This window comes from Somniosus microcephalus, chromosome 20, assembly GCF_052327205.1.
Source record: "Somniosus microcephalus isolate GS21.2 chromosome 20, FLI_Smic_1.0, whole genome shotgun sequence".
In the NCBI taxonomy this organism is placed as follows: Eukaryota; Metazoa; Chordata; class Chondrichthyes; order Squaliformes; family Somniosidae; genus Somniosus; species Somniosus microcephalus.
Window position 1 is genome coordinate 81822592 of NC_141006.1, and position 26579 is coordinate 81849170.

The window sequence follows — 26579 nt, forward strand, 5'->3', positions numbered from 1 at the left end:
TCGAATAAAAATAGGGAGTAGCACTCGAACCAATAAATTTTAATCATGCCACCGCTTCAAACTTTCCGAACCTCCCATCATTTTCTCTTCTATACATCGATCTGCGAATGTGAGTTCAGTTGTTTGAAAATTGGAAATGAACAGCTCCCCCGATGGCCCAGTTGATAAATCTGCTTCTCACTGTGGGCCAGAGAGACCGAGGCGGTGTCAGGATCGGTCATTGTCTCGGGCTGAGCTGCTGGGTTTGGCCTCGGCAGTGCGAGGGTTACTGGTCTCTGTGCCTCTGGGTTAGCGAGTTGAAGAACCAACTGCTGCTGCTGCTCCTGATCACCGTCCGCTGATCCCACCTGGATAAGTGCCTGTGTGTAGACTGGGTGGGCAGCACGGTGGCATAGTGGTTAGCACTGTTGCCTCACAGCGCCAGGGACCCGGGTTCAAATCCGGCCTCGGGCGACTGTCTGTGTGGAGTTTGCACATTCTCCCCGTGTTTGCGTGGGTTTCCTCCGGGTGCTCCGGTTTCCTCCCACAGTCCAAAGATGTGCGGGTTAGGTTGATTGGCCATGATAAAAAAAAATTAAAAAAAAAATTGACCCTTAGTGTTGGGGGGGATTAAATACGTGGGGTTATGGGGTTACAGGGATAGGGCTTGGGTGGGATGGCTATCAGGTGTAGGGACCGGGTGCTAGGGTTTGGATGATCAGCCATGATCTCGTTGAATGGCGGAGCAGGGCCGAATGGCCTACTCCTGCTCCTATCTTCTATGTTTCTATGTAACGGCCGCCACCGGTGGGCAGCAGGTGGCCTTTCAGGGAAGAGGGGAGAAAATTGGAACAAATGTAATAAAAGCCCAGAAATCTAATCAATGGATTAGAACATCTCTGAACCACAGAGGGAGCTGTAACTCAGCCAGATCATGGGTTACGCGGTGGATAGGGGGAAAAATCCTCTCTCTGTGCTTTGACATCTAATAACTGACTGCAATGCAGCTTTGATGGAGGCCTTGGGAGATGCCCTCATTCACCAGTCAGTCATCTTTGCTGCAGAGATGTTTGTTTTGTGGGGGGAGGGGAAGAAAGAAGAATAAAGTGTAAATGAAATATAATATTGTGTAGTATTTTCTTTTTTTCGGGATGCAGTAAAGGATGGGATTCACTCTGCCACTGTGTTAGTGTCAGTGCCGACACCTTCGGCAAAGTAACAGCAACGTAGACAGGAGACGGAAATCTTCTGACCACAGCCTGTAAAGCTCATCGCAATCCAGTGCCCAGTGGACTTGAGCCCAGACAAGAATCTTCCCCTTAATTCGACGCTAATTTGTGATCCCAACTCTGGCCATGGCAAGACTGGTGGGACATGGACAAACGGCACACTGGTGCAATAGGGAATGCTCTCTGAGGTTGGGCCAGTGTTTGGGGAGCTTTACTCTGGATCTATCTGCGTTATACCTGACCTGGGTGCTGTCTTCACAGGTGCCTAGAATGGAAAATGTTCCGTTTCCCAGCACTAACATTCTTCACTCTGCTGAGTGCCTCAAAATTTGAAATGTTGATTTTCACTTGAATTTGTAATTTCAGAGAATTTATTTTGGATAATTAAGCAGAGCTACAGCTCCATCAGTTGTGCCCCACCTCCCAAAATGGAGCACACTCTAGCCATATTTAGAAAATTGACCAAAAGTATTGAGGCCAAGGGGTTTGAGTTGAGGGAGTTGCAATACAAGACCCTGATGGCTAAGTCTTAAACGGTACATGTCCATCGGTATTGCCCGATGGAGGTTGATACCCACCATTCCCAAGGTGTCTTCAGGGTGAGGTGCCAAGTAAAGTTTGGAATGTTTTCCCATGAGAAAGGAGTGAGAGAGAATCATGGACAGGGCAGTGACCTTGGTTTAAGATTATGCATCTCCCAGTAATGAAGAGAGCAGATTTTCTGCTCCTCATCTTAATCTATAGATGGTTGCATGACCTCGAAAGACTAGAAGAGGAAGAGAAACTTGCGTTTATAAAGTTACTGTAGGATGGAAGGGTAGAGCAAGGATTCTGGTTAATTTTATTCTGCAGGGAGAATTTTGCAAGGACTGGATATGAGATCACCACAGCCGTATGGATGAGTTCACTCCCTGCTCCTGCTCGGGTCTTGTGGGGTTGGATTTCAGTGTCTCTTTATTTTGTGCAAAGTGAGATTTACCCTTGCTCATATTAACAAATTGAATCTTTTTTATTTTCTTCTGCTTGTGCAGGTTCAGGGCGGACTCTGCGGGAGACGGTTCTCGAGAGTTCGCCTGTCCTCTCGCTGCTGAATGAGAGTTTCATCAGCAGTTGGTCCCTGGTTAAAGAACTGGAGGATCTTCAGGTAAATCATTAAAGGGTTTGAGGAGAGTAAACAATGAAGGATCAATTCGCTTGGTTGGTGATCAGTAATGAGCAGGTGTAAACGCTGGGTTCAGGCTAAACTTGTAACTGGAAATGTAAAAAGAAACATATTCATTCAAAGAATTATTAGGATAGGAAGTGAATAAACATCAGTGGCTACAGAAGCCGATAAATTTAAGAGGGAACTGGGAAAACAATTGAAAAGAAAACTATGAAGAGCGAGCAGGATTACATCACTGAGCACAGACACGATGGGACGAGTGGCCTCCTCCTACACCAGAATCCTGTGATTCTAAATGAATAAAAATATTAAATGGGTGATCTGGGCACAAGTTACTTTTAGGAGGGTGAATTTGGGTCATCATTCACTAATGCTTCAATATATGGCCTCTAACTTTAAACACTTTGACCCGAGCCCAGAGTTTTTGGGACTTTTCCACTTGTGAGAGATAAACTGACACTCCATTCCCCATCGATTTTGAGTTTTCCTCAAATTATTGAAGCTGTTCACAGTTTAATTTGTTTGTTAGTGCTGTGTTCACAGGTGTCTGTGTTCCCTTGCGTTATGCTCCTGTCTGAAGCAGACTGTGCAGGGAGACGGGACGCTACAGTGTCGGCACGTTCAGGAGGGAACTGTGGGTTCTTTTGCCTTTTACCCAGCGATCTCCCTGCTCTTGGCACCTGATCGATGCATTGCTCAGTAGGTCCGGATAAAATAACTTTACAGCCTGTTATTGAGAACCCCTAATTTAAACTACCGTGTCTTTTATTTTTCATCGATTCTGCAGCTCAAGTTGCGCACCTATTGATCCTGACTGAATGTTTAAATGGCGTTTGAAGTTACACAATTGACATTCGCTTTAGTTTAAGCTGAGCTAATATATTGATTCTTAGTTTACAGATCAGGGGCGAACTCTTTGCATCTCTTAAGGAATGATATTATAAATCTTCAAAACAGGACCAACAAACTGGTTAATACAAAGAACAAAATATATTTTAAAGTAATGCACCCTCTCCGTTTTTCCCCTCCCCCTAAATTCTGTTCAAAACTTGTCATTTCTGTGCCCATTAGGTGATTGTTGCTTTAGTGTCGCTTTGTAACAGGGGGCAAAATGACTGAGTGAGAGCCATCCAGGTTGATGCCCCTCCCCCCTTTGTTTCCCTGTAGAGACACAGATTTTTCTGTTTGATGTCTTCGGGCCGCCCCCCCCACAACCCCCCGCCTTCTTCATTGAGCTGCAAACTCGTTTGGCAGACGGTGGGCGTGGGCACAAGTTGTATCACATTGTGGTGCAGCATGTTTCTACATTGTGCTGTACCACAAACCACCCAGTAAGACCTGCTCTCAATTGTAATATGGCTCGCAATCGCACTGTGCGACATTAGTAACCCACACGTGAATGTGTTTGTATGAAATTTCTGTGTCCACCTTTTGAATGACGGCACCATTTAAAATGGGCCAATGACTTTCTTTAAATAGCAGAGAAATTTCATACAAATGTGTTAACACACTCTGTGTGATTTCAACCTAGTGCTGCCTGTGGGATGTTTTCCTCCTCACTTGTTGATGTTTAACCGGACAGTTGGTGGTTTGGGGGGCGGGGGTGGTCGTGTATTGAGATATAAGTGGAGGTAAATGTGTTGCTGGTTACCCTCTACAGAGAAACCAAGAAGATGAAAGCCACGCCCAGTTAGCCAGCCTCCATTTAGAACACTACAACTTTCCGGTTGAGATGATGATCGCTTTACCAAATGGCACTGTGGTAAGTCGTATAATCGCTTGTGGCCAGTTCAAAGTCGGGCTAGTAATTGGGCTTATTATCTGAGTGTTTAGATCCTAGGCCCATTGAATCCCATTATCTCTTCACTGATCTGTCAGGAAATAAAATCCAGGACTCTTTTTTTGATGCATAGCCTTTTTGAAAAATAGCTAAACATTTAAAATGGTCGCCAAACAGTTTTCACTTGGAGTGGGCTGTCACACCAGCCGTGGGGAAAATAAAGTAAAATCTGTCTGTGTCGTGATATTCAGTCACAGCACTGATATTCCACCGTAGTTGAACAGCTTTTTGTAGTTCCTTTGTGACAACTTCAGAAGCCAACGAATCTCTCCCCTCTTCAATGCTCTCCCATCCTCTCCTGAAGGTGTTGTCTTGATGTCATGCTGCCCGGTGATCCCTGGCCATGATCCCCAGTCTTCATGTGTGAGCCTAGACGATAGGGACTGCTCTTCTTGAGTCTGAGCCAAGGCAAGTTGTCAGGACAGAGTGGAGGGAGCTTTACTCTGCATTTGGCCATGCTATATCTGACCTGGGAGTGCCTGGAATGGGAAGTGTCCACCTGTAAACTGTATCATTAGAGCAGGGGACAGGACACCCATGGCAAGTCTTCAGCAGGTGAGTTTAACATTATTCTTTTATAATGGGTAAGACAGAGGAATACTGAGGAGATTGAACAGGCAAGAAAAGTGAAGACTGAGAGGTGACCTGATAGAGGTCTTTAAAATTATGAAGGGATTCGATAGAGTGGACATAGAAAGGATGTTTCCACTTGTGGGGGAGACCAGAACTAGGGCCATAAATGCAAGATAGTCACCAATAAATCCAATTGGGAATTTAGGAGAAACTTCTTTACCCAGAGGGTGGTGAGAATGTGGAACTCGCTACCACAGGGAGTGGTTGAGGTGAATAGTATCGATACATTTAAGGGGAATCTGGATAAACACACGAGGGAGAAAGGAATAGAAGGCGATGCAGATAAGCTGAGATGAAGAGGGGAGGGAGGAGGCTCGTGTGGAGCATAAACACCGGCATGAACCAGTTGGGCTGAATGGCCGGTTTCTGTGCTGTAAACACTACGCAAAGTGTAATTTCCCAGCACTAACATCCCTCACCTTTAATGAGCAGAAAAGATGTTCTTTTGTTCCTTAATCTATCCCATTACCACCTCCTCTTGCCTTGAATGTCTCTTAATCTCTCCCGCTTTCTATCCAATCACTGACCTTCCCTTTTGTTCTTTCATCCCCTCCCCCTTTTCCCAGCCCCTAAACTTGCTTTAAAATCTGTTCCATTTCCTGCTTTTTTCCAGTTCTGATGAAAGGTCATCGACCTGAAACGTTAACTCTGTTTCTCTCTCCACGGATGCTGCCTGGCCTGTTGAGTTTTTCTAGCGTTTTCTGTTGTTATTTTGGATTTCCAGCATCCGCAGTATTTTGCTATTGTATTCATGTTTTAAGTGGTTACCTGATTGATCACTGTCAGCCGTTATTCTCAATGTTGTGAGCAATTGTATTTGGGTGGTGACTTGCAATTATTATTGGCAGATTCACCACATCAATGCGAACTACTTCCTGGATATCACTTCAATGAAGCCCGAGGATGTGGACGGCGGTCTCTTTACTTCATCACGATTCGAGGACCCCTCAGCTGCAGCTTATGTCACATTTTTGAAGGAAGGGCTGGAAATGGCCAAACGGTTTGTACTGTCCTAACTAACGGAAACCCAGCTGACTGAGACTCGGACCGACCTCACTGTTCCTTCCCTGCAGATTGGTTTTAAAACTGTTTCACTGCATGTTACACAGAGAATGCAACTGCCTGGGTTTCACAAAACCTCACCGATGCTCATTGAAAACCTTCCCCGAGGTGGACTGTTTTTATCCGTAAAGTGTCTGTGACGCGAGGGGAGATGTGGGTACATGTTGGAATGTTCCTCCACCACACCATATCCTCTTGAGTACGGCTGTGTACTAATAGTGGAAAAGGAACAGTTCCATTGGCTGTTGCAGGGAGCTACCAGTGAGCGTTAGTAATCTGAACAGTCCTGAGCCACAGCTGCTATTTCTCAAGCCATATTGAATGATTTTAGAGCTTGATTCGGGAATGTGTCATTCTTAGCATGGGTTGGGTTTTTTTCCTCTCTTTCAAACCCCATTTATAATCAGTTGGGGAGAGGGGAGAGAAAATTATTTTTCAACAATTTTAGTATTTAGGATTATTTGCTGAACATTGTCCTACATTTCCACCCCTCATTCCTGGTAAACTTTGATCATTACTGGCAGGCTCCAGGGCACAGTGAGGCACTCTATGTATTTCATATCATCAGTTCCTATATAAGGACAGTGACCTTTGTGTGTCGCTCTCCCTTTACGTAGTCACTGCCAGCAGTGCTGGGCTCTGCTGAGGAATGGAATGACCCACTTGCTGAATCGGTACCAATGTGGGACTCTCTGCCCCCTCCCTTCTGTGAAACTGGCTTCCTTAATCTGAGGGCACATTTCCAGACCCACGTTATCATGGGTTTTTGCAGTGTCATTGGTTCAGAGAGTCTGGGGTCTTGAAGTGTGGCGGGTGCAGGGAGCCTCATTCCTCTCCTGTTAGTTGCACTCCTGTATAAAATATAAAAATGACGAGAGAGATTTGATTGATTGCCCCGTGCAAGCCTTGTTGTGTCCCTCTTGATCTCATTAATTCTTTGCCCCCTGTTCTTCCTCATTGTGAAGATTCAACCTTTTCGCATTGAGGTATTTTATGCAGCGACTTCCAAGCTGCTTCGCAAGGTCAGCCGGGGGGGGTGTGTGGTTAAGAATTAGGAGCCGGTGACCAAACACATGGTCTCAAGAGTTAGGTTTTACCATCTAGGAAAGACTCTCCAACTGCGGGTCAGTTTTATGAAGATAAAGATTCAGATAATTGCCAAAGACACAAAATATAGTGGATCTGGGATACAGGATCCGCTGTATACCTCCAGGAATATATCAAATGTGGGCTACAGGGTTTGCTATATACTCCCAGAAGCCACGGGTTATTAGAAACCCTTTATTTATTCTGTTCAATGCAAAATCATAGAATTTTACAGCACAGAAGGAGGCCATTCAGCCCATCATGACAGTTCTGGCTCTCTGAGAAGAGCCACCACTTCGCCCCATTCCCGTGCTCTTTTACAATTTTCTTTTTCAAATATTTATCTACTTCCTTCTTAAAAGCTATTATGGCTTCTGTTTCTTATAGGACATTCCATGGATGAACATCCCTCTGTCAAAAAATATTTCTTGACCTCTCCCTTCATCCTTTTGGTGATGATCTTAAATTTATGACCTCAAGTTATTATTTTAGACTTGTGGAAATAGGTTGTTCCCTATTTATCTTATTCCTTTATCTCTTTACCATCATAATTGTGAACATCTCTGTTGAAGCTCCTCCAAACCTCTGTTCTAGTGAAAAATCTGCCAATAAGCTCCGTAATAAGTGTACATGTTTGTTTAAAAAAAATGTGGCTGAATGTTTAGAAATAAGGGCAAGTTGGAAAGTCTGCTGGCGTGAAGCTGATTTTTTAGGGGTCTATCCCTTTAAGGAGCAGGCCACCCCTCCCCCACCCCAAGGTCAGAAACAACATGTCACAGCAACCTCCCATTTCCTGTGATCAGGACATAAATGAACACCATGAACTGTAACATGACTGTTGTGGGAAAGAGAGGGTTCCTGTGAGTATGTGAAATTCTGCACACTTACTTTAAAACCTGCAGACCCACAACTTTTTCATTTCAGAAATTGGTTAAGTTGGCTCAGTGGATAAGTGACGGGACCTTTGTGCTGGAAGATGCTCATTTGCTGCATAAAACTTCCAGTTTTGACGTTAGAATCTCTTGCATAAATTTAAAAACCCGGTTACAGCATTATTATTAGCTCAAGAAGTGTTTAAAAGCGTGAGGAGTTTGATCGAGTAAATAAAGAGAAACTGTTTCCAGTGGCAGGAGGGTTGGTAACCAGAGGACACAGATTGAAGGGAATTGGCCAAAGAACCAAAGGGGAGATTATTTTTTATACGCAGCGAGTTGTTGTGATCTGGAACGCGCTGCCTGAAAGGGCGGTGGAAGCAGATTCAATGGTAACTTTGAAAAGTAAATTAGATAAATACTCGAAGAACATTTTTTGCTGGGCTCTGGGGAGAGCGGGACTAATTGGATCGTTCTTTCAAAGAGCCGGCACAGGCACGATGGGCCGAATGGCCTTCAGCGCTGTTATTGGTTTGCATTAATGGCCTCAAATGATGAGAATTAGCTACCCCTCCTTGAGATAAGATTTACAATTAATTATTTTAGGAACATAGGAATTGCTAGACAAAAAAAGACCAATTTCCATCTAGTTCACCTACTGCCATCTTGGTAGTCGCATTGGTGAACAATTCCATTATTGTTGTATAATCACAGCGATCAGTCTCTATCAATGAGTCTGCAACAGACCCAGACATGAGGCGAGGAAAACCCCCCCGTGGTGGAGAGCTTTTGGAACCACAGGTCCAAAGTCACCTCTTCTTCCCGAGCATCATGTCTCAAATTACTCAGATACTGGATCCCAAAATGTCACTTTCTGAAAGAAATCTCTCATTTGCATTTGAAAGAACAACACTAACTGCTTCCACCGTCTCCCTAGTGAGCCTGTTCTGTGCTTACGGATAGTATTGTTAAGACATTTTATTTCATCGCACTTGACACTTTCATGCAAATAAAGGGTGATTAGATCAGATTCCTGTAGGCATATTTACACTCTGATGTGCAGACATCGGCTCCTTTATCGCAACGCATTGCATAACACACCAATGTCAATTCTGCCATAGGGATTGGGGTTTTAGTAATGTAAGTACGTAGTGCTGTCCCCATGTGGCTCCAAACAAAAGCCGAGTCCCGGCACAAATGGGGCGGGGGGGTGAAAGCGAGAGAGCGACAAGTAGACATCGCTGTCCTGGAACTGGACAAAGTACCGTGCACAAATATGAAAGTGCCGTCAGTCTCTTGAAAAGCCTGATCAGCTGTTAAGACAAATGTCACTGTGTCTCAAGCTATTGGAGGTGCCCTACAGGTAGCCATGGGACCATCCCAATGCTGCACCTGTGCAAAGTGTGAGGGATTGTTTCTCTAGTTAAAGCTCTATTTTATCAACTCTACAATATATTTATAGTAGTAAGGAAGAGCAGTGCATAGTATGTAGGTTTGACTTTTTGTACTTAAAGTTTCCATTTTTATACATTTATAGCCTGGATTTTCCAATCAGCATTATTTTTATGCTAGTGGTGAAACAAAATGCATTAAAATAATGTCTGTGGGGAAAATCTGGGCCTGCGTGCAATATATATATACACAAGTGAGCAGAGATGAGCAGTGGTGGAGGGTGGCAAGGGTCCTTTTTCTTTTCTAAAGAGCTGCATTTTGTGAAGGCTCCACCCCAAAGCCTGGGAAAGGACTGGGTTTGGCCTGATGTCAGTTAGTTGCTCTTCAGAAATGATTGCCTCATCCCACCCTCACTGAATAACTGTCTCCTGCTTCCAAGTTTAAAGGCCTTTTGATGTTTTGTGTCTCATTTTTTATCAATTGGTTTGTGCATTGAATGGCCCCAAATGGAAGAAAGTACAGGAAACTCTCTGGTACCCGGCCCCAGCGGGACCAAGATGGTGCCGGTTGATTAAAAATTCCGGATGACGGAGAGGGTTATCTACCGAGGCTATTTTTAACAAACAAAGTCAGACTCCTGTTATTGAGGTGTTCGGACTTCCGACAGCGCCAAGAAGCCGAGTAGTGGCAGTTTGGGGAACTACCCCCACTGACTAACTCGGCCACCGCGGGAGACTCGGACTCGGCCACATTTCCGGTTAGTGAGGTGTTTTCGACGTATGAATTTTGCCGGTTAATAGAGAATTCCGGATATTTAGGTGCCATTTAAACAAGAGTTTCCTGTATGAGGTCAGTTAGGGGCTATTAAAGTGTTAGATAAAAAGCCCCAAAACAGATTAGTGTATGGGAGGCTCAATGATTTTAATAGATTGATGAAAAGACTTGCAAGTTCTGCCGTTCATGCCTGGTCCCATCTCTTCTGTTCGTGCTGTGCCTGATTATATATGTGCCAAATTCAGTGAGTATTCACCATGTTAGAGAAGAACAGTATAGCCTCAACAAAATGGCTACATTCTTTCATTTTGCAGTTTGAAAGCTGTATCTTGGTGGTTTCTTCCAGCTCACTAGTCCTGAGGAGAGGGAGGAACTGTAACTGTATTAGGAAGAACTTTCTTTTGTTTTTTCTCACTGTGGAGAAGCACTTCCAATGCCTACAGATTGGACACTGGTTGTGTGTTGCAGGTGAGTATCAGGGTCCCAACACCCTATGAATTTTGTTTCTGTGACCAGAAATATTAATGTACATTACTTTTAAATTATACTGGAGCATGAAATGTGTCTTGTACATCATTTCTACCAATTGAATGACTGTGCCAGTTAACTTTACAGTCCTTTGGGCTCTGCACAAGCAATATTATACCACGATCAGTCGGTGTGCAGCTCCCAGCTTTATACCACGATCAGTCGGTGTGCAGCTCCCAGCTTTATACCACGATCAGTCGGTGTGCAGCTCCCAGCTTTATACCACTTAGTTTTATTTCTGCCATTCCGAGGCTGTACTGTTCTTTTAAATACAAAGGTTTGACACATGGATGAATGTCTCAATTGTCATGTTAATTAGCAAGCATGCCATTTGGAATTTGTAATAAAACTTAAAAAAAATATTTGAGAAGAACTTTTTTTTAATGGATTGTCAGGATTTCAGTAAATCAAAATTTAAACTACAGCACATTGGCAATGAACTCCATGCCAACATCCACAGAATGGTGGGACAGTCAAGGTTCTTCACCTTTCTCTCCTTTCCTCCACCCGCTATGGTCAGGACAACTCAATTAAAATGCACATGTGGTCACTACTTAAGAATGTCAGAAGTTTATTTTTCTGCTACTTTATCAGGAGTATCATGATTCATAGAATTAAAAACACCATGACATGTTTCAGAGATCACTATTAGCAATACAATGTGATGACAGTTATTCATGATTACACGAAGGCTTTTACTATGAATTTAAAGGTAACAGCTTCACTACATAGACATATATACACACAAACATCAAATACTTAATAATCTTCAAAGCAAACACATTCCAGTTCTCGTAGGTAGCAGCATGAGATTAAAGCCATGTAATAAACATGCAGTCACAGCCCCGTGTATGCAGCAGCTCCTGGGGCTAGATTGTAACAAGGCGGGTGCACAGTGACCAGTCAGAAGCAAGTTGCGAGCAGGAGAACTTGCTCGTCCCCATACTTGGATTAAATCAGAATTGCACACCAGCAGCCTTTACTGTACATGGCTGAATATTCCAGCAGCAGGCTAATAATTCATGAACACTATTTAAGACTGCAACCTCATTTACACTGGTAGGGCAGAACCATCTTTCAAGTGATGGAAAAGATAAATACAATTTAAGGAAGCCCTGAGCTACCATTGACAAAGTTGCTCTCATACTAGCAGTTAACATTTGTTACTTGGCTCACACAATCTTCCTCACTAAATGAATCTGCCCAGCTGCAGACGTGATGCTGCACCCAGTAAAGTGGGACTGGGAAACCCTGTCCTTTTATCGGAATCGGCTCTGAACTCATGCATTGATCAGTAATATTTTCAAGAATGCACATCAGCAGTTAGATGCAGGACATGACTGTACAGCTATCGGAATGTCCAGACTTCAAGATCCTGCACCTTAAAATCTTCATTTCTGGATAGAACGATGTTGTTGAATGTCTTACAGGGGTGGCTTCTTCCATGATTGAGGTCTTCATCCAACCATAAGCCAAAATATCCACTTAATAGGAGAGAAACATACAGTTCATCACAGAGGCATGCACCGTTCTTTAAAAAGTTCCTCGGTAGCAGAGTTTAGAAATATATTAAAATATAAGTTATCTGGCTGGAAAAGGTGTCTTGTTTTGCTGTTTTCAGGTGTCGATTCTGTGTTTGTAATCAAACACTAAACTGATAATTTTCCCAGCCCTGATTAAATCGAACAGTGGCAAATAAAGATATTTAGATGATGGAATAATTGAGCAGTCGCTATAGTAAAGGGAATGTGTATTCTACATCATTACATATTCAAAGTGTTTAGGGAGAGAACTTGGACATCTTTCATCCCTTGTGTTTGCTGGTTAAATACAGCCTGCAGTTAGGAAGTGCATGTGTGGGGAAATTCCACAACAGGGATATGAATGGGAACATGGGCCACTCTTTTCCAGGTGCTCCATTCTAGTAGTGTCCTGAACAGGATCGTTGAAATTACAGAAAGAGGCCGTCGAGCCCATTGTGCCTGTGCCAGACTGCGAGAGGTGGAAAGGCATAAAGAATTGAGACAGCAACAAACACTTTCAATTTAAAAGGAAGCAATAAGGATATTTGCTGAGACAATTCATCCCTGGTGTTCAAATGGAAAAGCTGCTGATTTATAGAAACAGGTTAAGTGGGGACTGCTTTAACCACTATTACCAGAGCCGTAACTGACCAGTGATTAAAATACTCCCCGATGTTCATGATTAGTGTGCATTTAAAAATGTAATTTTCAAAATCTCTGAATTTAGGCCAAAGATTTTTATCTACATGTATCTTTCCCCCCCCCGCAGAGATTGTTGCCGAGGCTCTCCTTCCCCTTTGACCCAACCCAGGTGTTTTAAAATCTGCTTTCAGATTGGATATTCTTCACTCTGAAATTGAATACAATGCAGTTCCTACAGTTACAAACAGACAGTCAGATGTAGGAAGAGTCAATGTTCCAAAAACAACAACCTTCTCAAATGGCAGAAGATAAAATTATGCCAGAGTGGGGACTGGGTGTCAATATTACACTATTTGTACCAATTAACTAACCAAAGTCTCTGTGGAGCACAATAAAGATCTATAGTTACAGTTGGTATTTAAAGGCTCCTCTCACTATTTTAGTGAAAAAGAGGCTAATGCAAGAATAACTAAGTGAAAAGCAAAAAAAGGAGCAAAAGTATTGACGGACGGCTTGTTGGCGAATATTTATATAATTTAAATGTGGAGTAATTAAAATCAGACAATGTACAAAATGATCATAAAGGAACATGTATTTAAAATGCAATTTTCAAAAATTAATAGATTTTAAAATGTACTAATTTGATTATAAAAGTTGTTACTGATCTTTTTAAACAAGGAATGGTTGTTTTCAGGTGTGTGGAAAATGTCCTTTGAAACGGGTATTTCCTGTTTAGATAAAATGATGGTAATTTGAGTTAGGATCGGATATTGGAGAAGTGCTTGGTGTATTGTATGGGATGGCAGGTGTTTGAAGCCCAAGACTTCCTTTTTTTTCTAGCTGCAGGCACATTTTGAACTAAAACAGAAATTGCAGAGATCCTGGTGCGAAAACATACCTTCCTCCACCTATTGCAAGCGAGTCCAGACTGCCTTTTATGAAGAAAGAATTATCTCCAGTCCATTGGAAGATCTGGAAAAAAAGATTTACAATCAGAATCTTCTCAAACAAAAAATAAGCCTGTTGTTATTTGGAAGGAAAACAGAATCAGAATCTTAAATACATACAGGATCCGAGGCTTTCTAATTAGGGTACACAGTGCAAAGAGGTAGTGCTAAACCGAAACAATCATTGGTTAGTTTGAATGGGGTGTAGAGTTTTGGTGCCTTACTTTAGGAGGGATATCAAGGCTGTGGAGAGGGTGTAGAAGAGATTCATTACCCTATTAGGGATCAGAGGCTTTAGTTATGAGGACAGACATGAGAAACATGGACTCTTCATTGGAACAGAGGTGTTCAAAATTATGAAGCACTTCGACAACGTAAATTGGGGAAAATATTTCCACTGATCAGTGAATTAACAGTTAGAAGGCATGCATTTTAAGATCACCAAAAGAACGAAGGGCACAATCTGAAATAAGAACACAGTGCTGGAAATATGCAAATCAGTTAGCATTTTTAACAAGAGACAGGTTAAAGTTCAGAGTATAACAGAAAGGGCCTGGCACCTGAAAGATTCTTTATCGACAAACTGACTGCTGTGCATCTCCCGCATTGTGTTTTTGTTGGAAATGGACAAATCTGATGTTAAATAAAAGTTAAATATCGGAAATACACAGGTTGGTCAGTATAGTCAAAGAAGAGTTAATATTTTTTGCACGTAGACCCTTTGTCAGAACAGTTAATCTGTCTTTTCCCTTGACAGACCCGCTGTACATTTAATTTGCTATTTAAGAACATTACATTTGCAGGTTTTTTTTTTAAGGCTTCCGAAGTCGGTTTGTGTTGTTTGAAACCAAAGAGTTGTCTGAATTGTGGCACTTTACGTTTGTTTTGATCATTTTATTCTGATTCTTCACCTACAAAATAATGAAACTAAAAGTACTGGAAAAGTGACCAAAAAAGAGATGATCAAATCAAGTCCAAACAACCCACTTACTCGGCGAGACGTGCTCGGAGAATTACGTTAGAAGATTACAACTGATGAACGTGTGGCTCCCCCACCCAGTCAGCTACACTCAGATGTACAATGACCTGACTGTCCGTGCTCAGACAGCAGTGGAGAAACAGATTTTCCTGAACTGCTGCTGGGTCTTTGTTTAAAGAGGAAAGAAAAGCATGGAATGGATTTCCCGACTCTTTATGGGAGTGACTGACCTCCGATTATCAAACAGGAACAGGAACCAGGTAAAATAAAGGGAGCAGTGAGGCAGAGAGATCTCACAGGTCACCAAACACTACTCCCCAGACCCAGAGCAAACAATAAAAAAGGGCCGTTGATGGTGCACAAGGGTCCATAAACTTGAGCTTATCCCCAAACTTTGCTGCAGTGTCCTAACCTGCACCAGCTCCCGTTCACCCATCACCCCTGTGTGCTCGCTGGCCTACATTGGCTCCCGGTCCTCCAACACCCCGAATTTAAAATTCTCATCCATGTGATCAAATCCTACCAAGGCCTCACCCCTCCCTATCGCTAGAACCTCCTCCAGCCCTCCAAGAACTCGGAGTTCCTCCAATTCTGGCCTCCTGTGCATTCCTCCTTTCCCTTCACCCCACCATTGACGGCCATGACTTCAGCTGTCTAGGCCCCAAGCTCTGGAATTCTCTCCCGAAACCTCTCCGACCAAGCTTTTTGTCACCTGTCCTGATCTCCGCTTCTTGGCACGGTGCTAATTTTTGTCCGATTACACTCCTGTGAAGTGCCTTGAGACGATTTACTGTATTAAAGCCGTTATATTAAAAAGTTGTGGTAAAGCTCTTTATACTACTACCAGTCTTACGCTGCTATTGACGTAATTTCCATAGAAAACTGTTAGTGGAAACCCAAGATATCACAGCCCCTCCTTCCTGGGGGGTCATTGTATCAGATTCCAGATATTAATCATTTGGAGTGACATTTCAATTCAAAAACAGAAATGATGTATTATCACTGTTAGATAAAAGACAGCTTCACAGATTAAGCCAATTTGAACACGATTTGCTCTCCTATAAACATGACACAATTTTCATGCTGTATTTATGCCCAGAGCAGCGTAACTTGGACACAAGCTCCAATCTTATGGTGTTCCAGCTACTCAAGCTCCACTGAAACCCACCGGCAGTGGTAATCCGAGAGCAGCGTGATGTCTCAGTTCTCACCTAACAGCTGGAGGCAACACAGTGGCCTCAGTTGTGATGTGTCCCACAATTAAATAGCCTGACATCAACTACCATTCAAGCTTGAACACATGAAAAATTGCCATTTGGGCACGGTACCAGAGGGCTGCTAGCGCCCTTTGAACCTCACCCAGCAAGGAGTTAAAGCCGTCGAGGGAGAGAGAACAGCAGAGAAAGAAAACCCATGTTTCCATTATTGATGTACAACTTTATCATCAGGATTTGGTCACCATGTTGTTCCAAACATACCTGGAAATCAAGACTAAAGGTGTAGAGAAAGGTTTCTCCTGTCCCATAGAAACGGTCACTCGGCTTTGGGGGGTGAGAAGTCAAAGCACCAAACACCTGGAATGGACACAAGGTGGTTACGCATTTGCTGCCATGGCTTAGAGAGGGGAGGCAGAGGAAGAAGTTCCAAACACACCAATAACTCCTCCCTACCTGACCATATGTGTCCTTTAAAACCAGCAGTACTGGCGAGTCAGCGTTAGCTACTTTGCGGTACAGGGTTTTCAGGCTAAAGCCATGAGAAGATGTGCTGTAGGTCAGTCGCCATGGATGTCCCACTGTTCGAGGTGGTAGATATTTTGAAATCTACAGAACAATACAAGAGCAATCTAGATAAATGCATAGTCAATCCAAGCAGAAAGGTAGAAGTCTTAGTTGGTCTCATCCTTATAGAAAGCAATTGGTGAGACCACACCTGGAGTACTGTGTACAATTTTGGTCTCCTTACCTAAGGAAGGATATACTGGCCATAGAGGGAGTGCAACGAAGGTTCACGAGATTGATTCCTGGGATGGCAGGACTGTCGTATGAGAAGAGATTGAGTAAACTAGGCCTGTATTCACAAGAATGAGAGGGGATCTCATTGAAGCATACAAAATTATTACAGGGCTTGATAGGGTGGATGCTGGGAGAATGTTTCCCTTGGCTGGGAGTCCAGAACCAGGGGCCACAGCCTCAGGATAAAGGGTAGGCCATTCTGGACTGAGATGAGAAGAAATCTCTTCACAGAGGGTGGTGAATCTTTGGAATTCTCTACCCCAGAGGGCTGTGGAGGCTCAGTCATTGGGTATATTCAAAACAGAAGTCGTCAATAGATTTCTGACCAGTAAGGGCATCAAAGAATATGGTGATAGGGCTGGTGAATGGAGTTGAGGCAGAAGATCAGCCATGATCTCATTGAATGGCGGAGCAGGCTCGAAGGGCCGAATGGCCTACTCCTACTAATGTTCTTAATTCCTCAGTTTCTGTCAAAGCTAATTATGCATTTGTCAATGTTCATCTGCATGAAGAGCAAATTTTCCTACTGGGGCAGAGCTGCCAATTTTGTCTCTAACAATCTCCCTCTCTGTCCTGGGGGACAGTTCCACACTCTCAAGCAGTAAAAACTAGGGATTTCCTGGCCATCAGCCCTTCGAGAATCTAGCAAGTTTAATCTTTGGTGTTGTCTCAAGCTGTGCAAGACCCAAGTATCGAGCCAGCGGCACCAGGACACCAGATCTGCCAGCGACTTTAGTCATCATCTTCCCAGGACTTGGTACAAGCAATCAGGACCAGCACGTGTACTTTTACTACAGCTGGTTTGATATCAGGAACTGAATTGAGGGAATTTTGCTCAGGAGAGATTTCCAATAAGAATGCTTCGTCTGTATTTCTGTAAATTATATTAACAAGCAACTCATTAGCAGCAATGCTCAAGATGGCAAAAGGCTTCGATTCCCAGGGCTGCGCGGAGAACTAGTGCTACCAGCTGCTGACACATGGGTCTTCAGCAAATGGTGGCAACCCGAGAGTTTGCTAAGGCCGGTAGCCAGGAAGACCCTTTCTTTAAAAAAAAAACCATGACCTCGCTAAACCGAATATAAAAACAACTTACTTCAGTCAAAGTTTGACTGGCCCTGTGGATTAAAATTAAATTTCCCATCTCTCCTTGGCAAAAGCACACCTCAGGGTGCAGACAGTGGGTCATATTGGTAGTGCCCCATCTTCAATGACTTCCTCACTGAAATCTTCCTCCTCGTCTCCTCACTTAGCTTCTACACTGAATTATTCCTCATCCTCAACTATTTCAACTTACACCTAAAGTTCCTTTGGTTCACCCCCACCCCACATAAACATAGGAACGTAGAAGATAGGAGCAGGAATAGGCCATTCAGCCCCTCAAGCCTGCTCCGCCATTTAATGAGATTATGGCTGATCATCCAAATTCAGTACCCTGTCCCTGCTTTCTCCCCATATCCCTTGATCCCTTTAGCCTTAAGAAATATATCTAACTCCTTCTTGAATATATTTAATGAATTGGCCTCAACTGCCTTTTGTGGTAGAGAATTCCACAGGTTCACCACTCTCTGGGTGAAGAAATTCCTCCTCATCTCTGTCCTAAATGGCTTACCCCTTATCTTTAGACGGTGACCCCTGGTTCTGGACTCCCCCACCATCGGGAACATCCTTCCTGCATCTAGTCTGTCTAGTCCTGTTAGAATTTAAGTGTCAATGAGATCCCCTCATTCTTCTAAACTCCAGCGAGTATAAGCCCAATCGACCCAATCTCTCCTCATACGTCATTCCTGCCATCCCAGGTATCAGTCTGGTGAATCTTCACTGCACTCCCTCCATGGCAAGAACACCCTTCCTCAGATAAGGCGACCAAAACTGCACACAATACTCAAGGTGTGGTCTCACCAAGGCCCTGTACAATTGCAGCAAGACATCCTTGTTCCTGTACTCAAACCCTCTCGCTACAAAGGCCAACATACCATTTGCCTTCTTAACTGCCTGCTGCACCTGCATGCTTACCTTCAGCGACTGGTGCACAAGGACACACCGGTCTCGTTGCACCTCCCCTTCTCCCAATCTATTGCCGTTCAGATAATAATCTGCCTTCCTGTTTTTGCCACCAAAGTGTATAACCTCGCATTTATCCACATTATACTGCATCTGCCAGTCACTGCCTGCCACTCGGAAAAAGACCCGTTTATTCCAACTCTTTGCTTCCTGTCTGCCAGCCAGTTCTCTATCCAAGTCAGTACCTTGCCCCCAATCCCATGTGCCTTAACTTTACACGCTAATCTCTTATGCGGGACCTTATCGAAAGCCTTCTGAAAGTCCAAATACACCACATCCACTGGTTCTCCCTTATCTATTCTACCAGTTAGATCCTCAAATAATTCCAGTAGATTAGTCAAGCACGATTTCCCTTTTGTAAATCCATGTTGACTTTGTCCAATCCCGTCACCGTTTTCCAAGTGCTCTGCTATTACATCTTTTATAATGGACTCTAGCATTTTCCCCACTACCGATGTCATTTACAATTTCAACTTGCACATAAACTTCCACAGACCTCATCATGCAAGGCCTCGTCACCCTCGAGACACAATTGCCAATAAGGCCTACTCCTGCTCCTATTTCTTATGTTCTTATCTGATAACTTCCTCTGTGACTGTCCGCATCTTCTGCTCAATTTCTCTCCTCTCCATCCTTTTACCATCTACCTTTTGGGGGGTGGGGAATAGGCAATCCAGCATCACCTCTTGCTCCCACTGCCTCTCCTCAATGAACAATTTACATCATTTTTTTAAATAATGGAGTTTCTGATTGGAGAGAGTAGAGATAGAGGAGTTTAGGGAAGGAGTTCAGGAGAGTAGGGCGGAGAACAACTAAGCTCAGCCACCAAATGGTGGAGTTTGGGAGAAGCAAAAGAAGAAGGGGGCGAGGTGACGTAAAGAAGTAGAGTCAGAGGAAGGATGTGGCAATAAAAACCGAAAATGCTGGAAATACTCAGTAGGTCAGGCAGCATCTGTAGAGAGAGAAACAGAGTTAACGTTTCAGGTGGATGACTGTTCACCAGTTCTGACGAAGGGTCATTGACCTAAACGTTAACTCGGTTTCTCCTTCTACAGATGCTGCCTGACCTGCTGAGTATTTCCAGTATTTTCGGGTTTTTTTTCTCTCCAGATTTCCAGCATCCGCAGTATTTTGCTTTTGTAGAAGGATGTGGCAAGGCTGTCTTGAGATTTATAAATGAGAATTTTAAATTCATTATATGGGGGAGAGGAGAAGTGGGCAAAGAAGAAAAAGGGAAAAAGGGCCCATTCATCCACGGACATTGCTGCCTCAGATCTATCTGCTCAACACCTGCTTGGGCTCTACTTTTAAACATAAAAAGGAAAAGGTGAGAAAAAAAAGCTATAATTATATCCATCGAAGCTCACCCTATCCATTAGACAATGAAATCTTGCATACCACCCTCCAATTGCTATGAATAGCAACTCTTGCAGTACTTGTTTCTCCAAGACCACTCTGTTCTCCATTCTCTCTGGTTCACTTGGTACACCGCCCAGTTTTGTGACTTAAAATTTGAGGGCTGCAGGTTTGGGGGCATGCGGTGCCCCAATTATCCACTGCCAAATCAACAATATTGCCTCTCGCTACTCCAGGAGACTCACCACCCCAACTCTCCGCCAACCTAGTTACTGAACTACCTCTCTTCAGACATTAACTACACCTCCTCAGGCACGGCTCATCCGGCTTTCTAAACTGTGGTCATCACCTTGCTCCTCAACAAAGCTCACCCTCCCTTTCCCCGTCTTCAGCGCTGCCATTTCTAACCCTGTTGAGTCCCACAAGACAAATACCACCAATATCTTATGCAACTACAACGGCCAAGCCTTATCCCTTTACTTCCTTTCCTTTTGCCACCTCTGGGCCATCACAGTCTGATTCCAAACGATCCCAACATAGCCACCATGTCTTTTGCAATTGCTTCACCTCCCACACTTGCATGTTGGCATTCCATCCTCGGGTCTATATTTGACGGTTCCCTCTGATTGCCTGTCAAGACATCCAAGTTGAAGGAACTTCTGGCTCCTTTATTCACTGCCAAATCAGGGGGCCACAAATACAAGATAGTCACTAATAAATCCAATAAAGGAATTCAAGAGAAACTTTTAAAAACATTTTTTTTTTTTTTTTTATAAACTCAGTGGTGAGAATGTGGAACTCACTACCACAGGGAGTGGTTGAGACGAACAGTATAGATACATTTAAGGGTAGCTGGATAAACACGAGGGAGAAAGGGATAGAAGGATATAGTGATAGGGTGAGATGAAGCAAGGTGGGAGGAGGCTCGTGTGGAGCATAAACACCAGCATGGACCCGTTGCGCCAAATGGCCTGTTTCTGCGATGTAAATATGATATAATTGATGGCTTAACCAAAGCCATCCAGTTTGGCTCTCACTATGAATTTTCTTTTCTCAAACTATTTTCATTCTGGTTTCCTTCTACAGCAAAATAGCAATGGTATGAATAGTGCAGGCTAGGAAAGGAAAGGGGTAATCTCACTGCCCAATACCTGCTCAATGTGAAAAGATTCCAACAAGCTGCTTTTCCCCTGAAGAACAGGTGCAATATTCCCAAATTCCGAGTCAAAGATATCATTGCAGTGTTTCAATGGGTCATCCTCCACTGTTACAATCTGGAAAGGACAATCATTACAGGTCAGTAGCTAGTTAGCTCTATAACATGTAATTAAACTGTTAACCTTTTCACTGGCACAAACCTACATTTGTACCACATCCGATATGGAAATTTTATTTTAATTACTGGAACAATTCCCCCCTTTTGAATTGAGAGAATGTTCAAAGCATAAATATTCTAAACCTACATCATAGACTAACAGCACTGGCACGGAGGCAGTGGGGACTAATGTGCAAAAAGAAACAAAGGATATTTATTAATATGCATCTTGAATACATTCTGAAGACTTGCACAATGATGCCCCACACTTGGCACAGCCCAATCTGTAATACTTGTGAATTCTGAGCTCACCTTTATGATTTGAAATGTTAATCAAGCAGGTCTTCAGAATGCATCTTCTGGTGCTGTTCTGATGATTCATTGACAAATTAACTGTACAGTGTGGTACTGAGGCACATGGACCAGCATGGGCCCAGGTTTGATTCCCAGGCAGCTCAGTTGGTTGATCCTGGGGCGTGGCAAGTATTCAAGTTGGTGTTCATGTGCAATGACTATCTAGGCTTACACAAGAATTAACAACTGCTGGTGGTGGTGATTTACAGGAGTGATTATCAAACAAAATTTGACACCGAGCCACATAAGGAGATATTGGGGCAGATGACCAAAAGCTTGGTCAAAAAGGCAAGTTTTAAAGAGTGCCTTAAAAGAGAGGTAGAGGCACGGAGGGAATTCCAGAGCTTAGGGCCCAGGCAGCTGAAGGCACGGCCGCCAATGGTGGAGCGATTAAAATTGGGGATGTGCAAGAGGCCAGAATTAGAGGAGCGCAGAGGAGGTTAAACATTATTCACATTATTAAATCATTCATAAACTGTGTTGTAAACTATGAAGCTGGTTATATAATATGCATTAATTTTTTTAATGCAGAGATTAATCCAGTGTAAGGAGTACATTGTTGGTTCTGGGTCGGCATCATCTGGAAAAGGGAACACGACTTTAAAAAAAAAACTCCCGTGCAACTGCTGGATACCCAATTAGGGGCAGAACTTTTAGAACAATGCAGAGATTTGTCCTGTGTGAGTGACTGGCGAGGGCATCTGCCACTTGTACCACAGCAAGGAGTTAGCACCTTCTGGAGAGGGCAGTGAAAATCAGCTTATACCAGTACTATATATAACATTTCCAATACATTCATTGATCAAACAAGTCAGTTGCGAACTTGTGGGGCTGGGTGCACAATTGGCTTCTGTACAAGGCTTCTCATAAATAATCTCATACAATCTCAATAAAGCACGAGCAGACATTTAGCCAAGAACGCACTGTAATTGTAAGTGTGAAACGGAAGGGAACACAAGGCGGGATAAACATTGTATTGATAAACTGAAAACCGGGCACAAGAATACAGGTGATTATTGATGGTAAGCAAAGATATTATTTACTCATTTCCAGTGATAATGGTCATTAAGGAGTTAGCCAATTAATCAAACATTCACCATGTACTGACCTGCACAAAAGGTCCACACTCCCCATTTGCTTTGTAAATGATTTAATATTTTATGGTCAGGCTTTTATTTGCTTTTCTTGCCCCTGCTACAGGTCTTGCCATTCTTCTACTCGCACATAAACCTCTCTCGGATGGTAGCGCCTCAAAGCAAACTGCACTACCACGTTTAGCATATTTAATATATAAAACAAGTGGCTGACATCAATTTCCTTTTTTAACTTCCAAAACAGAATGTAAGCATTTAACCAAAAAGGGAACCAAACTTCACAGTAAACATGTTTATATTAAATATTCTGCATAAAAGGTGAACAATTTTTAAACTCTCTCAATAACTTGTTCTGATGGAATGGCCCAACTCTAGCTTCAAGATGAAAAACCAGGTAGAAAAAATGGCCCCGAAATTCAGTATAGCCACGTTTGGGGCGCTACAGCTGGGCGGCCGCTAAAGTTTGCGCCCGGCGCAACTTCGCGCCACCTTCGCCGATATTCAGTGGCATCGCCCCAAGAGGTTGCTACTGCGCTAAAACAGGTGATGCACGACTATCATTAGGCGCTAAGCCGGTGGCCCGGGGCGATACCAGCGCAGGTTCGGCGAGTTGCTGATTGACGGCAGACACTCTGGCGCCGGTGAGTTCTTAAAGGGGGAGGGTGGATTTATTTGCCTGCCACGCCCTGCACACTGCAGCCCTGAAGCAAGGCCTGACCACTGCTGCTTGATCTGTACAACGCCCAGGACTATGGAGAAGGCCAACGTTTGCACCCATTGCAGCCCCCATTATATGTTTCCAATCAATGCTATGGCTCTGAAGTTAAAGACAAGTGCAAAGCTGTGGCCTGAAGCCACAAGTACCTGTGCGAGTGTTGAGCCAAACCAGAAAGCTCTCTACCTTTGTCTCTCTGCAAAGATCCGTCTCTCACAAAGAAGGAGTGTTGCAAAATGGCTGCCATTTCTACTGCAGGAGGAGTGCCCTTTAATTTGCGCCCCCCTCGCCCCGCAGCGACTGGGAACCGTTCCCCTCTACCAGTCGCTAGGGGCGCCAGGCGCACAATAGGCCGGCGCCATTGAATTTCCGGTTTGGGGCGCACAAAGGGTGTTGCACGATGAAATGACGTCAGGATCGGCGCGCGCAGCTGAGCGCGCGCAAAGGCTTTGCGCCGCCGCTAAATCTTTACTGAAGTTGGGGAGAGGCGCAGATCGCGCTGCGCCCGGCCGCTAGCCGCCTAGCGCCTCACATCTCCTCCTCCTAAGGCGCTAGCGGCTGGCGCAAACAACTGAATTTCTAGGCCAATGTCTTTTAAGAGAAAAGCTTCATTATTCCACACTAAATATTTTAGATGCAATTAAACAAAATGCTGGACGATTACATGCACCTTCCTTTGTGTGTACTTCTGCACAGTAGATACGATCCTTCAGCCCATTTCCTATAAAAGCAATGCACCAATGAGCGATCTGAACGCCTCGATGAGCCATATTTAATCGGGGGTTGCTGAACCATTTAGAGAAGAAGGATCCCAGGTTTGCAATTAAAAAACATTGAATTGAGAGATCTGTCTTGTTTCCAATTACAATCAGACTGAAAACATAGCAAGTTTCAGGTGGGTCTGCATATGAAGAATGATCAATGTATGGACTGGCCTTCTGGCCAAGGTAGCAATAAACCCTGGTATCTTTAAGTAGCAGTTGGATGGATGACCGAAGATGGATTGAATGACCTTCCTCATTTGTATTTATCTCAATTACAGCAATGTGTATGTTGAAAGGAAGCTGTTACTATTGGCAGCAGGCTAAGGGTACCTAATCTTTTACTCTTTATATATTCAATAAATTTATCTGGTGGCTTATAGCTTGAGGTGTTATCCTTCAGTCTACAAAGCTGAAGAGATTATGTGGCAGCTCATGATATAGTCCACCAAGCGAGGAGGGTTTGTTGTTTGACCCGAGTCTCATTAGGTTTACCTGTACGTTGGGCAGGTAGAGGCACACTCTGGATTATAAGGGACAAGATTTGATGGGAGTGGCTGGTGATGCTGAACCCAAGTCTAATGTAAAAGCCCAAAAACATAGGCACAATAAGACAAACACCATATACAATGTAAATTCTCTGAGTCACTCGGTTGCAAGGCTATTGTTCTCAGATCTTGCAGCTCTCGGATACTGATCTAGAAAGACTCAGTTACATCTCTGTGGCTGCACTTACATCACAACTGTAGCACAGATGGAAAAATGTTTAGCAGTGCAGATACTGCTACTCGCACAGTCTAAAGATTTAAAACTTAATTACTTGGCCAGAAGCTGTGCATGCAAGTTGTCATTCGATATTGAAGATGACAGCCAGAATATTATTTATTTATTTATTTATTTTTATTTTTTATTTTTTATAAAACAGCGAGTTCTTTGGTGACTGACGAGACCTATTTTTGCTCAGAATGAGCATTTGCAGATTGAACAGTGGATCCCAAATACACCAGGTTGGGAATCTTGATTCTTCAAGTGAGATTTCCTCCGTTGGCGTTTACATTCAGCATCAGCGGCGAGACGGGCCTCCTAGGAGGAGGTGCCTTAATGGATGGGTTTTCGCTGGGCTCTCTCATCTTGAAGTTGTTCCCACTTATGAATGTCTATTTTGCATTGTTTCAGAGTTGCTTTTAAGCAGTCTTTACATCTTTTGTGCTGACCACCTCGCTTCCCAGTCATTAATGAGCCATAAAAGATCTTTGGGATTCATTCATCAGACATTCACACCACATGACCTGCCCATCTTAGCTGTCCCTTCATGACCAGAGCATCCGTGCTCAACATGTCAGCTTCTTTCAGTGTCAGAGGTTGTGTCCTGCCATCTGACCTTCATTAGTCGTCTCAGGCAGCTTATACAAAAGTGACTGAGATGTGCAGAGCTCGTGCCCGTGGAGCACAACTGAAGTTTCAGTCAGGTGTTATAAACAAGGTGCTGCCTGGCTGAAACCCAAAACACATTTTCTGCTTTCAAGCCAAGCAGCTGGGGGCTCGAGTGAAGTTCAGCCAGGTAGCAGAGTGCAGTCCTTCTCCCTGCCCCACTTTCTTTTAAGTAAGATGGGCTAAGCAATTCTGCATTACTTACCATATTTAAACTGGATTCCCACTGTGCAAGAGGCACACTCGTGCGATCAGTTCCCAAGTGCTAGTCTCAGGCAGCCTGCCGATTGTAAAGCTTCCAGAACTTAAGACCAGTTTTCACCCAGCCTGTGAGTCTCCGCAGTTTTACATTAGCTTGCACTCGGCTGTGCGAGAGAGTGTAAAAGCTGCTATATTCATGCACAATACTAGAAATTTAGGTTCCTAATTGGGGCTAAAAGTGGGAGGACAATCTTATACTAGGCCATATTCTCCCTCAGGTTTCCCTCTTAGTAGCTCCAAGAACAGACCGAGCAGCAGCAGCACGATACCAGAGCACACCCATCAGCTGTAGCTCCACTCCTCCAATACTGACATTTAAATAATAACTCGCAGTCACACTTCCAGTCCAGGCTCCCATTGTCAATTTAACATTGGAGACACCCCAGCAGGGTAGGAGGAGGAAGAGATTTAAAATTGGCAGCAGGAGCCAGGGCGAGCTGGGACATGTGCCACAAGGCTGGAGAAGCAGAGCCACTGCCCATAGGAATACACTGGTTGAAATGAGAAAGAGAAATCATTTGTGGATGCCAGCCAATGTGAAATCAAGAATTTAGGCAGTTGG

General features: G+C 43.7%; 2 protein-coding genes across 9 annotated transcripts in view; one reads left to right on the forward strand and one right to left on the reverse strand.

The window, feature by feature from the left end:
- The window catches only part of selenon (selenoprotein N), a 30443-nt gene extending 19330 nt beyond the window's left edge, over positions 1-11113 (forward strand). Inside the window, exons 10-12 of the mRNA XM_085963110.1 lie at positions 2240-2352; positions 4034-4135; positions 5695-11113. Of these exons, the coding sequence (XP_085819236.1) occupies positions 2240-2352; positions 4034-4135; positions 5695-5862 (383 nt within the window). The 3' untranslated portion in view covers positions 5863-11113. The remainder of the gene's footprint in view (positions 1-2239; positions 2353-4033; positions 4136-5694) is intronic.
- The window catches only part of LOC147103481 (nuclear receptor coactivator 7), a 432740-nt gene continuing 417267 nt past the window's right edge, over positions 11107-26579 (reverse strand). For 7 of the 8 annotated variants that reach the window (XM_085963105.1, XM_085963103.1, XM_085963107.1 and 4 more), the window contains 5 exons: positions 21238-21360; positions 16322-16474; positions 16130-16225; positions 13624-13697; positions 11107-12044 (listed from right to left, as the gene is read on the reverse strand). In XM_085963105.1, the coding sequence (XP_085819231.1) occupies positions 11909-12044; positions 13624-13697; positions 16130-16225; positions 16322-16474; positions 21238-21360 (582 nt within the window). In that variant the 3' untranslated portion in view covers positions 11107-11908. The remainder of the gene's footprint in view (positions 12045-13623; positions 13698-16129; positions 16226-16321; positions 16475-21237; positions 21361-26579) is intronic. The other variant, XM_085963109.1, reaches the window with a different exon arrangement.